This window comes from Oncorhynchus nerka, linkage group LG18, assembly GCF_034236695.1.
Source record: "Oncorhynchus nerka isolate Pitt River linkage group LG18, Oner_Uvic_2.0, whole genome shotgun sequence".
NCBI classification, from domain to species: domain Eukaryota; kingdom Metazoa; phylum Chordata; class Actinopteri; order Salmoniformes; family Salmonidae; genus Oncorhynchus; species Oncorhynchus nerka.
In genome coordinates, this window is record NC_088413.1 from 12,506,635 (window position 1) to 12,522,092 (window position 15,458).

Below are 15,458 nucleotides of genomic sequence, written 5' to 3' on the forward strand. Positions count from 1 at the left end.
TAAAAATTCTAAAAGTGATGTCATTATAGGGTATTGTGATGTCGTTATAGGGTATTGTGATGTCGTTATAGGGTATTGGAATGTCGTTATAGGGTATTGTGATGTCGTTATAGGGTATTGTGATGTCGTTATAGGGTATGGGGCAGCCTGACCAACCAGCCGCTGTGGGAGAGACAGGGGTAAACAGGGTGAAGGGGGTGGTGTGTGGGCCGGGCAGCCTGACCAACCAGCCGCTGTGGGAGAGACAGGAGTAAACAGGGTGAGGGGGTGGTGTGTGGGCCTGGCAGCCTGACCAACCAGCCGCTGTGGGAGAGACAGGGGTAAACAGGGTGAGGGGGTGGTGTGTGGGCCTGGCAGCCTGACCAACCAGCCGCTGTGGGAGAGACAGGGGTAAACAGGGTGAGGGGGTGGTGTGTGGGCCTGGCAGCCTGACCAACCAGCCGCTGTGGGAGAGACAGGGGTAAACAGGGTGAAGGGGTGGTGTGTGGGCCTGGCAGCCTGACCAACCAGCCGCTGTGGGAGAGACAGGAGTAAACAGGGTGAGGGGGTGGTGTGTGGGCCTGGCAGCCTGACCAACCAGCCGCTGTGGGAGAGACAGGAGTAAACAGGGTGAGGGGGTGGTGTGTGGGCCTGGCAGCCTGACCAACCAGCCGCTGTGGGAGAGACAGGGATAAGGAGGGGTGAAGGGGTGTTGTGTGGGCCTGGCAGCCTGATCAACCTGCCGCTGTGGGAGAGACAGGGGTAAACAGGGTGAAGGGGTGGTGTGTGGGCCTGGCAGCCTGACCAACCAGCCGCTGTGGGAGAGACAGGGATAAGGAGGGTGAAGGGGTGGTGTGTGTGCCTGGCAGCCTGACCAACCAGTCGCTGTGGGAGAGACAGGGGTAAACAGGGTGAAGGGGTGGTGTGTGGGCCTGGCAGCCTGACCAACCAGCCGCTGTGGGAGAGACAGGAGTAAACAGGGTGAAGGGGGTGGTGTGTGTGCCTGGCAGCCTCACCAACCAGCCGCTGTGGGAGAAACAGGGGTAAACAGGGTGAAGGGGGTGGTGTGTGTGCGTGCGCGAGTGTCACAACGTGTATTAACTGTGTACTACAGCGTTAGACTATAAAGAAGGACAGCAACGTTTACTAACCTTCTAGGTTGAGCCCAACTGAGGTTAGTAGGATAAACCAACATCTCATCCTCTCTCTCTTCTTCCTCTCTCACCTCCTCCTCCTCCTCCTCCTCTCGCTTCCTCTCCACTTTCTTCTCCTCCTCTCTCACTCCATCCACACCTCTCCTCTCCTTCATTGGTACGGGTGAGGGTGGGGGTTTAGGGATTAGGCTACAGGGGAAAAAGATCACATGCTTTATAAACAGTAAAATGTAAATTTTTTATATTCTGTAGCCTATAAAGTTATTCCTTATGATACATTTATCAATATTAACATTTATACAGAGAAATATATAGACATTTATGGACTGTTGTTTCTCTTTGTTTATTTGAACTGACTTGCCATGATATGGACTTGGTCTTTTACCAAATAGGTCTATCTTCTGTATACCACCCCAACTGACTGGCTCAAATGCATCAAGAAGGAAAGAAATTCCACAAATTAACTTTTAACAAGGCACACCTGTTAATTTAAATGCATTCCAGGTGACTATCTCATGAAGCTGGTTGAGAGAATGCCAAGAGGTTGCAAAGCTGTCATCAAGGCAAGGTGTGGCTACTTTGAAGAATCTCAAATATAACATATTCTTTGAATTGTTTTACACTTTTTTGGTTCCTACATGATTCCATATGTGTTATTTCATAGTTCTGATGTCTTCACTATTATTCTACAATGTAGAACATAGTCAAAATAAAGAAAAACCCTTGAATGAGTAGGTGTGTCCAAGCTTTAGACTGGCACTGTATATATACATATATTTTCCACCCCAAAACGTTTAAAACGTAAAGATTAAACATGAGAGAGAGAGGGGGAGGAGAGAGAGGGAGGGGGAGGTGAGAGAGGGAGGGGGAGGTGAGAGAGGGAGGGGGAAAGAAAGAGAGGGAGGGGGATGAGAGAGAGGGAGGGGGAAGAGAGAGAGGTAGGGGGGGAGGAGAGAGAGGGAGGGGGTGAGAGAGAGGGAGGGGGAAAGAAAGAGAGGGAGGGGGATGAGAGAGAGGGAGGGGGAAAGAAAGAGAGGGAGGGGATGAGAGAGAGGGAGGGGGAAGAGAGAGAGGTAGGGGGAGGAGAGAGAGGGAGGGGGTGAGAGAGAGGGAGGGGGAAGAAAGAGAGGGAGGGGGTGAGAGAGAGAGGGAGGGGGAAGAGAGAGAGGGAGGGGGAGGAGATAGAGGGGAGGAAGAGAGAGGGAGGGGGAAAGAAAGAGAGGGAGGGGGATGAGAGAGAGGGAGGGGGAAGAGAGAGAGGTAGGGGGGGAGAGAGAGAGGGAGGGGGTGAGAGAGAGGGAGGGGGAAAGAAAGAGAGGGAGGGGGATGAGAGAGAGGGAGGGGGAAAGAAAGAGAGGGAGGGGGATGAGAGAGAGGGAGGGGGAAGAGAGAGAGGTAGGGGGAGGAGAGAGAGGGAGGGGGTGAGAGAGAGGGAGGGGGAAGAAAGAGAGGGGGGGGTGAGAGAGAGAGGGAGGGGGAAGAGAGAGAGGGAGGGGGAGGAGAGAGGGGGAGGAGAGAGGGGGAGGAGAGAGAGGGAGGGGGAGGTGAGAGAGGGAGGGGGAGGTGAGAGAGGGGGAGGGGGTGAGAGAGAGAGGGAGGGGGAAGAGAGAGAGGGAGGGGGAGGAGATAGAGGGGAGGAAGAGAGAGGGAGGAGGAGAGAGGGGGAGGAGAGAGGGGGAGAGAGAGAGGGGAGGAGAGAGAGGGAGGGGGGAGGTGAGAGAGGGGGAGGGGGTGAGAGAGAGAGGGAGGGGGAAGAGAGAGAGGGAGGGGGAGGAGATAGAGGGGAGGAAGAGAGAGGGAGGAGGAGAGAGAGGGAGGGGGAGAGAGAGGGAAGGGGGAAGAGAGAGGGAGGAGGAGAGAGAGGGAGGGGGTGAGAGAGAGGGAGCAGGAGAGAGAGGGAGGGGGGGTGAGAGAGAGGGAGGTACTGAGATCTATAGGTGAGTCTAAAAATAGCCTTCTATACCACATGAGTGTTAAAAAATAAGTTTTGTGGCCTACAACCGCGGGCTAAGGCACTGCTTCGGGGTGCTTGAGGCGTCAGCACAGACCCGGGTTCGATCCCAGGTTATGTCAGATCCGGCCGTGACCGGGAGTCCCATAGGGCGGCACACATTTGGCCCAGCTTTATCCGGGTTAGGGGGGGATTTGGCCGGGGGGTGGGGCTTTACTTGGCTCATCGCTCTCTAGTAACTCCTTGTGGCGGGCCGGGCGCCTGCAGGCTGACCACGGTCGTCAGTTGAACAGTGTTTCCTCTGACACATTGGTGCGGCTGGCCTCCGGGTTCAGCGGTTGGGTTGTTAAGGAGCGAGGTTTGGTGGGTCATGTTTCAGACGACGCATGACTTGACCTTCGCCTCTCCAGAGCACATTGGGGAGACAAGACAAGATCGGAATTGGATCACAAAATTAAATTAAAAAAATATCTGCAATACAGTTTGCTTTCTGGGTCTGAAGCTAAAGACTTGAGAAAGGGCTCAAGGTGGAGCCTTAAGACTCAGTGTAGGCTTGAGGTGGAGCCTTAAGACTCAGTGTAGGGTTGAGGTGGAGCCTTAAGCCTCAGTGTAGAGTTGAGGTGGAGCCTTAAGACTCAGTGTAGGGTTGAGGTGGAGCTATAAGGCTCAGTGTAGGGTTGAGGTGGAGCCTTAAGACTCAGTGTAGGGTTGAGGTGGAGCTATAAGGCTCAGTGTAGGGTTGAGGTGGAGCCTTAAGACTCAGTGTAGGGTTGAGGTGGAGCCTTAAGACTCAGTGTAGGGTTGAGGTGGAGCTATAAGGCTCAGTGTAGGGTTGAGGTGGAGCTTTAAGACTCAGTGTAGGGTTGAGGTGGAGCTATAAGGCTCAGTGTAGGGTTGAGGTGGAGCTTTAAGACTCAGTGTAGAGTTGAGGTGGAGCCTTAAGACTCAGTGTAGGGTTGAGGTGGAGCCGTAAGACTCAGTGTAGGGTTGAGGTGGAGCCTTGAGACTCAGTGTAGGGTTGAGGTGGAGCCTTAAGACTCAGTGTAGGGTTGAGGTGGAGCCTTAAGCCTCAGTGTAGAGTTGAGGTGGAGCTATAAGGCTCAGTGTAGGGTTGAGGTGGAGCTATAAGGCTCAGTGTAGGGTTGAGGTGGAGCCTTAAGACTCAGTGTAGGGTTGAGGTGGACCTATAAGGCTCAGTGTAGGGTTGAGGTGGAGCCTTAAGACTCAGTGTAGGGTTGAGGTGGAGCTATAAGGCTCAGTGTAGGGTTGAGGTGGAGCTTTAAGGCTCAGTGTAGAGTTGAGGTGGAGCTATAAGGCTCAGTGTAGGGTTGAGGTGGAGCTATAAGACTCAGTGTAGGGTTGAGGTGGAGCCTTAAGACTCAGTGTAGGGTTGAGGTGGAGCTTTAAGACTCAGTGTAGGGTTGAGGTGGAGCCTTAAGACTCAGTGTAGGCTTGAGGTGGAGCTTTAAGACTCAGTGCAGAGTTGAGGCTGAAGAAAGCGCAAACAAGGGTTTGAGATAGGGTTGGAAGCTTACCTTTGGTTTGGAGCTGTAGCTGAGAGACCAAGGCCGGGGTTGACGCTAGAGCTGGGGTAAGGGTTGAGGCTAGAGCTGGGGTAAGGGTTGAGGCTAGAGCTGGGGTAAGGGTTGAGGCTAGAGCTGGGGTAAGGATTGACGCTAGAGCTGGGGTAAGGGTTGAGGCTAGAGCTGGGGTAAGGAATGACGCTAGAGCTGGGGTAAGGAATGACGCTAGAGCTGGGGTAAGGGTTGAGGCTAGAGCTGGGGTAAGGGTTGAGGCTAGAGCTGGGGTAAGGATTGAGGTTAGAGCTGGGGTAAGGGTTGAGGTTAGAGCTGGGGTAAGGGTTGAGGCTAGAGCTGGGGTAAGGGTTGAGGCTAGAGCTGGGGTAAGGATTGAGGTTAGAGCTGGGGTAAGGGTTGAGGTTAGAGCTAGGGTAAGGGTTGAGGCTAGAGCTGGGGTAAGGGTTGAGGCTAGAGCTGGGGTAAGGTTTGAGGTTAGGGTTGGAGTTAGGGCTTTATGTTTATTGTTAATTGTTTCACAGTTTCAAGACGGGATCTTACCTCTTGTCTGGGGGTGGGGGTCTGGGTGGGCCTTTGGTTGGCGTTGAGGCTGGAGCTGTACTTGTAGCTGATACTACAGGTCTGGGTAGATAAGGGCCGTGAGGCCTTGGGGCTGTAGCTGGACCTGGAGTTGGGACTGTTGAGGCTGTATCTGGGGCTCCAGGAAGGGTAGGGGAAGGGGCTGGACCTCCAGGGGGTAGGGGAAGGGGTTGGACCTCCAGGGGGTAGGGGAAGGGGTTAAACCTCCAGGGGGTAGGGGAAGGGCTTGGACCTCCAGCAGGGGTAGGGGAGGGTGTCAGGGGGCAGGGTGAGGGGCCGTCCACCATGATGGATGACAGAGGCTGCTGGGCCATGGACGCACGGTGCTCCTCTACCAGAAACGAAGGGATGAATGTCACACTGTGGAGTGAAAGGTGATAAAGAGAGAGAAAAAAAGAGAGAAATAAAGAGAGAGAGAGAGAGAGAGAGAGAGAGAGAGAGAGAGAGAGAGAGAGAGAGAGAGTTGATAGAGAGAGACGTAGTTAATGTAGCTGTTAATGTAATGATGTCTGTGTTTGTGTCATTTAGTCAAAAGTCCTAAGACTCAGTGTAGGGTTGAGGTGTAGCTTTAAGACTCAGTGTAGGGTTGAGGTGTAGCTTTAAGACTCAGTGTAGGGTTGAGGTGGAGCTATAAGGCTCAGTGTAGGGTTGAGGTGGAACTATAAGGCTCAGTGTAGGGTTGAGGTGGAGCCGTAAGACTCAGTGTAGGGTTGAGGTGTAGCTTTAAGACTCAGTGTAGGGTTGAGGTGGAGCTATAAGGCTCGGTGTAGGGTTGAGGTGGAGCTTTAAGACTCAGTGTAGGGTTGAGGTGGAGCTATAAGGCTCAGTGTAGGGTTGAGGTGGAGCCGTAAGGCTCAGTGTAGGGTTGAGGTGGAGCCGTAAGACTCAGTGTAGGGTTGAGGTGTAGCTTTAAGACTCAGTGTAGGGTTGAGGTGGAGCTTTAAGACTCAGTGTAGGGTTGAGGTGGAGCTTTAAGACTCAGTGTAGGGTTGAGGTGGAGCCGTAAAACTCAGTGTAGGGTTGAGGTTGAGCTGATCATTACAAACATACTGCAATGATGATGTGTTGGAGCTGGTCATTACCAACATACTGTAATGATGATGTGATGGAGCTGGTCATTACAAACATACTGTAATGATGATGTGATGGAGCTGGTCATTACAAACATACTGTAATGATGATGTGATGGAGGTGTTGAATGAGGGTCAGCAGATGCCTGTGTGATTATAATACATTCTAATACCAATAAAGGACATTAAAGGATACTGGATATTAAAGGATACTGGATATTAAAGGATACTGGATATTAAAGGATATTAAAGGATATTAAAGGATACTGGATATTAAAGGATACTGGATATTAAAGGATACTGGACGTTAAAGGATACTGGATATTAAAGGATATTAAAGGATACTGGATATTAAAGGACATTAAAGGATACTGGATATTAAAGGATACTGGACATTAAAGGATACTGGATATTAAAGGATATTAAAGGATACTGGATATTAAAGGACATTAAAGGATACTGGATATTAAAGGATACTGGATATTAAAGGACATTAAAGGATACTGGATATTAAAGGATACTGGATATTAAAGGACATTAAAGGATACTGGATATTAAAGGATATTAAAGGATACTGGATATTAAAGGATATTAAAGGATACTGGACGTTAAATGATACTGGATATTAAAGGATACTGGATATTAAAGGACATTAAAGGATACTGGATATTAAAGGACATTAAAGGATACTGGATATTAAAGGATACTGGATATTAAAGGACATTAAAGGATACTGGATATTAAAGGATACTGGATATTAAAGGATATTAAAGGATACTGGACATTAAATGATACTGGACGTTAAATGATACTGGATATTAAAGGATACTGGATATTAAAGGACATTAAAGGATACTGGATATTAAAGGATACTGGACGTGAAATGATACTGGATATTAAAGGACATTAAAGGATACTGGATATTAAAGGATACTGGATATTAAAGGACATTAAAGGATACTGGATATTAAAGGATATTAAAGGATACTGGATATTAAAGGATACTGGATATTAAAGGATACTGGATATTAAAGGATACTGGACGTTAAAGGATACTGGATATTAAAGGATACTGGATATTAAAGGATATTAAAGGATACTGGATATTAAAGGATATTAAAGGATACTGGATATTAAAGGATATTAAAGGATACTGGATATTAAAGGATACTGGACGTTAAAGGATACTGGATATTAAAGGATACTGGATATTAAAGGATATTAAAGGATACTGGATATTAAAGGATATTAAAGGATACTGGATATTAAAGGATACTGGATATTAAAGGATACTGGACATTAAAGGATATTAAAGGATACTGGACGTTAAAGGATACTGGAGATGAAAGGATACTGGACATTAAAGGATATTAAAGGATACTGGACGTTAAAGGATATTAAAGGATACTGGACGTTAAAGGATACTGGATATTAAAGGATACTGGACATTAAACGATACTGGACGTTAAAGGATACTGGATATTAAAGGATACTGGACGTTAAAGGATACTGGATATTAAAGGATATTAAAGGATACTGGATATTAAAGGATACTGGATATTAATGGATACTGGACATTAAAGGATACTGGACATTAAAGGATACTGGACATTAAAGGATATTAAAGGATAATGGATATTAAAGGATATTAAAGGATACTGGATATTAAAGGATATTAAAGGATACTGGACATTAAAGGATATTAAAGGATACTGGACATTAAAGGATATTAAAGGATACTGGATATTAAAGGATACTGGACATAAAAGGATATTAATGGATACTGGACGTTAAAGGATACTGGATTTTAAAGGATACTGAATATTAAAGGATATTAAAGGATACTGGATATTAAAGGATACTGGATATTAAAGGATACTGGATATCAAAAGGACATTAAAGGATACTGGACATTAAAGGATACTGGATATTAAAGGATACTGGATATTAAAGGATACTGGACATTAAAGGATACTGGACATTAAAAGATACTGGATATTAAAGGATACTGGACATTAAAGGATACTGGAAATTAAAGGATATTAAAGGATACTGGATATTAAAGGATATTAAAGGATACTGGATATTAAAGGATACTGGATATTAAAGGATATTAAAGGATACTGGATATTAAAGGATATTAAAGGATACTGGATATTAAAGGATATTGGATATTAAAGGATACTGGACATTAAAGGATACTGGACATTAAAGGATATTAAAGGATACTGGATATTAAAGGATATTGGAAATTAAAGGATATTAAAGGATACTGGATATTAAAGGATATTAAAGGATACTGGATATTAAAGGATATTAAAGGATACTGGATATTAAAGGATACTGGATATTAAAGGATATTGGATATTAAAGGATATTAAAGGATACTGGATATTAAAGGATATTAAAGGATACTGGATATTAAAGGATATTGGATATTAAAGGATACTGGACATTAAAGGATACTGGACATTAAAGGATACTGGATATTAAAGGATATTAAAGGATACTGGATATTAAAGGATATTAAAGGATACTGGACATTAAAGGATACTGGATATTAAAGGATACTGGACATTAAAGGATACTGGACATTAAAAGATACTGGATATTAAAGGATACTGGACATTAAAGGATACTGGAAATTAAAGGATATTAAAGGATACTGGATATTAAAGGATATTAAAGGATATTGGATATTAAAGGATACTGGACATTAAAGGATATTGGACATTAAAGGATACTGGATATTAAAGGATACTGGACATTAAAGGATACTGGATATTAAAGGATATTAAAGGATACTGGATATTAAAGGATATTGGATATTAAAGGATACTGGACATTAAAGGATACTGGATACTAAAGGATATTAAAGGATACTGGATATTAAAGGATATTGGATATTAAAGGATACTGGACATTAAAGGATACTGGATATTAAAGGATATTAAAGGATACTGGATATTAAAGGATATTGGATATTAAAGGATACTGGACATTAAAGGATACTGGATATTAAAGGATACTGGACATTAAAGGATATTAAAGGATACTGGATATTAAAGGATATTAAAGGATACTGGATATTAAAGGATATTGGATATTAAAGGATACTGGACATTAAAGGATACTGGATATTAAAGGATACTGGACATTAAAGGATATTAAAGGATACTGGATATTAAAGGATATTAAAGGATACTGGATATTAAAGGATATTAAAGGATATTGGATATTAAAGGATATTAAAGGATATTGGATATTAAAGGATATTAAAGGATATTAAAGGATATTGGATATTAAAGGATATTAAAGGATATTGGATATTAAAGGATATTAAAGGATACTGGATATTAAAGGATATTAAAGGATACTGGATATTAAAGGATACTGGATATTAAAGGATATTAAAGGATATTGGACATTAAAGGATACTGGATATTAAAGGATACTGGACATTAAAGGATATTAAAGGATACTGGATATTAAAGGATACTGGACATTAAAGGATATTAAAGGATACTGGATATTAAAGGATACTGGATATTAAAGGATACTGGACATTAAAGGATATTAAAGGATACTGGATATTAAAGGATATTGGATATTAAAGGATACTGGATATTAAAGGATATTAAAGGATACTGGATATTAAAGGATACTGGACATTAAAGGATACTGGATATTAAAGGATATTAAAGGATACTGGATATTAAAGGATATTAAAGGATACTGGATATTAAAGGATACTGGACATTAAAGGATACTGGACATTAAAGGATACTGAATATTAAAGGATACTGGACATTAAAGGATATTAAAGGATACTGGATATTAAAGGATATTGGATATTAAAGGATACTGGATATTAAAGGATATTGGATATTAAAGGATACTGGACATTAAAGGATACTGGATATTAAAGGATACTGGACATTAAAGGATACTGGATATTAAAGGATACTGGATATTAAAGGATACTGGACATTAAAGGATACTGGACATTAAAGGATACTGGATATTAAAGGATATTAAAGGATACTGGATATTAAAGGATATTAAAGGATACTGGATATTAAAGGATACTGGATATTAAAGGATATTAAAGGATACTGGATATTAAAGGATACTGGACATTAAAGGATACTGGACATTAAAGGATACTGGATATTAAAGGATATTAAAGGATACTGGACATTAAAGGATATTAAAGGATACTGGATATTAAAGGATATTAAAGGATACTGGACATTAAATGATACTGGACGTTAAATGATACTGGATATTAAAGGATACTGGATATTAAAGGACATTAAAGGATACTGGATATTAAAGGACATTAAAGGATACTGGATATTAAAGGATACTGGATATTAAAGGACATTAAAGGATACTGGATATTAAAGGATACTGGATATTAAAGGATATTAAAGGATACTGGACATTAAATGATACTGGACGTTAAATGATACTGGATATTAAAGGATACTGGATATTAAAGGACATTAAAGGATACTGGATATTAAAGGATACTGGACGTGAAATGATACTGGATATTAAAGGACATTAAAGGATACTGGATATTAAAGGATACTGGATATTAAAGGACATTAAAGGATACTGGATATTAAAGGATACTGGATATTAAATGATATTGGACGTTAAATTATACTGGATATTAAAGGATACTGGATATTAAAGGATATTAAAGGATACTGGATATTAAAGGATATTAAAGGATACTGGATATTAAAGGACATTAAAGGATACTGGATATTAAAGGATATTAAAGGATACTGGATATTAAAGGATATTAAAGGATACTGGATATTAAAGGATATTAAAGGATACTGGATATTAAAGGATACTGGATATTAAAGGATATTAAAGGATACTGGATATTAAAGGATATTAAAGGATACTGGATATTAAAGGATACTGGATATTAAAGGATACTGGATATTAAAGGATACTGGACATTAAAGGATATTAAAGGATACTGGACGTTAAAGGATACTGGAGATGAAAGGATACTGGACATTAAAGGATATTAAAGGATACTGGACGTTAAAGGATATTAAAGGATACTGGACGTTAAAGGATACTGGATATTAAAGGATACTGGACATTAAACGATACTGGACGTTAAAGGATACTGGATATTAAAGGATACTGGACGTTAAAGGATACTGGATATTAAAGGATATTAAAGGATACTGGATATTAAAGGATACTGGATATTAATGGATACTGGACATTAAAGGATACTGGACATTAAAGGATACTGGATATTAAAGGATATTAAAGGATACTGGACATTAAAGGATATTAAAGGATAATGGATATTAAAGGATACTGGACATTAAAGGATATTAAAGGATACTGTACATTAAAGGATATTAAAGGATACTGGATATTAAAGGATACTGGATATTAAAGGATACTGGACATTAAAGGATATTAAAGGATACTGGATATTAAAGGATACTGGACATAAAAGGATATTAATGGATACTGGACGTTAAAGGATACTGGATTTTAAAGGATACTGGATATTAAAGGATATTAAAGGATACTGGATATTAAAGGATACTGGATATTAAGGATACTGGATATCAAAAGGACATTAAAGGATACTGGACATTAAAGGATACTGGATATTAAAGGATACTGGATATTAAGGATACTGGATATCAAAAGGACATTAAAGGATACTGGACATTAAAGGATACTGGATATTAAAGGATACTGGATATTAAAGGATACTGGACATTAAAGGATACTGGACATTAAAAGATACTGGATATTAAAGGATACTGGACATTAAAGGATACTGGAAATTAAAGGATATTAAAGGATACTGGATATTAAAGGATACTGGATATTAAAGGATATTAAAGGATATTGGATATTAAAGGATACTGGATATTAAAGGATATTAAAGGATACTGGATATTAAAGGATACTGGATATTAAAGGATATTAAAGGATACTGGATATTAAAGGATATTAAAGGATACTGGACATTAAAGGATATTAAAGGATACTGGACATTAAAGGATACTGGATATTAAAGGATACTGGATATTAAAGGATACTGGACATTAAAGGATACTGGACATTAAAGGATACTGGATATTAAAGGATACTGGATATTAAAGGATACTGGACATTAAAGGATACTGGACATTAAAAGATACTGGATATTAAAGGATACTGGACATTAAAGGATACTGGACATTAAATGATACTGGACGTTAAATGATACTGGATATTAAAGGATACTGGATATTAAAGGACATTAAAGGATACTGGATATTAAAGGATACTGGACGTGAAATGATACTGGATATTAAAGTACATTAAAGGATACTGGATATTAAAGGATACTGGATATTAAAGGACATTAAAGGATACTGGATATTAAAGGATACTGGATATTAAATGATATTGGACGTTAAATTATACTGGATATTAAAGGATACTGGATATTAAAGGATATTAAAGGATACTGGACATTAAAATATACTGGATATTAAAGGATACTGGACATTAAAGGATACTGGACATTAAAGGATATTAAAGGATACTGGATATTAAAGGATATTAAAGGATACTGGATATTAAAGGATACTGGATATTAAAGGATATTAAAGGATACTGGATATTAAAGGATACTGGATATTAAAGGATACTGGATATTAAAGGATATTAAAGGATACTGGATATTAAAGGATATTAAAGGATACTGGATATTAAAGGATATTAAAGGATACTGGATATTAAAGGATACTGGATATTAAAGGATACTGGACGTTAAAGGATACTGGATATTAAAGGATATTAAAGGATACTGGATATTAAAGGATATTAAAGGATACTGGATATTAAAGGATACTGGATATTAAAGGATACTGGATATTAAAGGATACTGGACATTAAAGGATATTAAAGGATACTGGACGTTAAAGGATACTGGAGATGAAAGGATACTGGACATTAAAGGATATTAAAGGATACTGGACGTTAAAGGATATTAAAGGATACTGGACGTTAAAGGATACTGGATATTAAAGGATACTGGACATTAAACGATACTGGACGTTAAAGGATACTGGATATTAAAGGATACTGGACGTTAAAGGATACTGGATATTAAAGGATATTAAAGGATACTGGATATTAAAGGATACTGGATATTAATGGATACTGGACATTAAAGGATACTGGACATTAAAGGATACTGGATATTAAAGGATATTAAAGGATACTGGACATTAAAGGATATTAAAGGATACTGGATATTAAAGGATACTGGACATAAAAGGATATTAATGGATACTGGACGTTAAAGGATACTGGATTTTAAAGGATACTGGATATTAAAGGATATTAAAGGATACTGGACATTAAAGGATACTGGATATTAAAGGATACTGGACATTAAAGGATACTGGACATTAAAAGATACTGGATATTAAAGGATACTGGACATTAAAGGATACTGGAAATTAAAGGATATTAAAGGATACTGGATATTAAAGGATACTGGATATTAAAGGATATTAAAGGATATTGGATATTAAAGGATATTAAAGGATACTGGATATTAAAGGATATTAAAGGATACTGGATATTAAAGGATACTGGATATGAAAGGATACTGGATATTAAAGGATACTGGATATTAAAGGATACTGGATATTTAAGGATAGTGGAAATTAAAGGATATTAAAGGATACTGGATATTAAAGGATATTAAAGGATACTGGATATTAAAGGATATTAAAGGATACTGGATATTAAAGGATATTGGATATTAAAGGATACTGGACATTAAAGGATACTGGACATTAAAGGATACTGGATATTAAAGGATACTGGATATTAAAGGATACTGGACATTAAAGGATACTGGACATTAAAAGATACTGGATATTAAAGGATACTGGACATTAAAGGATACTGGAAATTAAAGGATATTAAAGGATACTGGATATTAAAGGATATTAAAGGATACTGGATATTAAAGGATATTAAAGGATATTGGATATTAAAGGATACTGGACATTAAAGGATACTGGATATTAAAGGATACTGGATATTAAAGGATACTGGATATTAAAGGATATTAAAGGATACTGGATATTAAAGGATACTGGATATTAAAGGATACTGGATATTAAAGGATACTGGACATTAAAGGATACTGGACATTAAAGGATATTAAAGGATACTGGATATTAAAGGATATTAAAGGATACTGGATATTAAAGGATATTAAAGGATATTGGATATTAAAGGATACTGGACATTAAAGGATACTGGATATTAAAGGATACTGGATATTAAAGGATACTGGATATTAAAGGATACTGGACATTAAAGGATATTAAAGGATACTGGATATTAAAGGATATTAAAGGATATTGGATATTAAAGGATACTGGATATTAAAGGATACTGGACATTAAAGGATACTGGACATTAAAGGATATTGGACATTAAAGGATACTGGATATTAAAGGATACTGGACATTAAAGGACACTGGATATTAAAGGATACTGGATATTAAAGGATACTGGACATTAAAGGATATTAAAGGATACTGGATATTAAAGGATATTAAAGGATACTGGAAATTAAAGGATATTAAAGGATACTGGATATTAAAGGATATTAAAGGATACTGGAATTTAAAGGATATTAAAGGATACTGGATATTAAAGGATATTAAAGGATACTGGATATTAAAGGATACTGGACATTAAAGGATACTGGATATTAAAGGATATTGGATATTAAAGGATACTGGACATTAAAGGATACTGGATATTAAAGGATACTGGATATTAAAGGATACTGGACATTAAAGGATACTGGACATTAAAGGATACTGGATATTAAAGGATACTGGACATTAAAGGATACTGGATATTAAAGGATACTGGATATTAAAGGATACTGGACATTAAAGGATACTGGACATTAAAGGATACTGGATATTAAAGGATACTGGACATTAAAGGACACTGGATATTAAAGGATACTGGATATTAAAGGATACTGGATATTAAAGGATACTGGATATTAAAGGATACTGGACATTAAAGGATACTGGATATTAAAGGATACTGGACATTAAAGGATACTGGATATTAAAGGATACTGGACATTAAAGGA

The 15,458-nt window shown here is 39.3% G+C and overlaps 1 protein-coding gene across 1 annotated transcript in view; it reads right to left on the minus strand.

The window, feature by feature from the left end:
• The window catches only part of si:dkey-92j12.5 (multiple PDZ domain protein), a 166,460-nt gene that overhangs the window by 46,866 nt on the left and 104,136 nt on the right, over positions 1 to 15,458 (minus strand). Inside the window, exons 18-19 of the mRNA XM_065004530.1 lie at positions 5,163 to 5,561; positions 1,131 to 1,322 (exon numbers count right to left, since the gene is read on the minus strand). Coding sequence (XP_064860602.1) covers positions 1,131 to 1,322; positions 5,163 to 5,561 — 591 coding nt within the window. The remainder of the gene's footprint in view (positions 1 to 1,130; positions 1,323 to 5,162; positions 5,562 to 15,458) is intronic.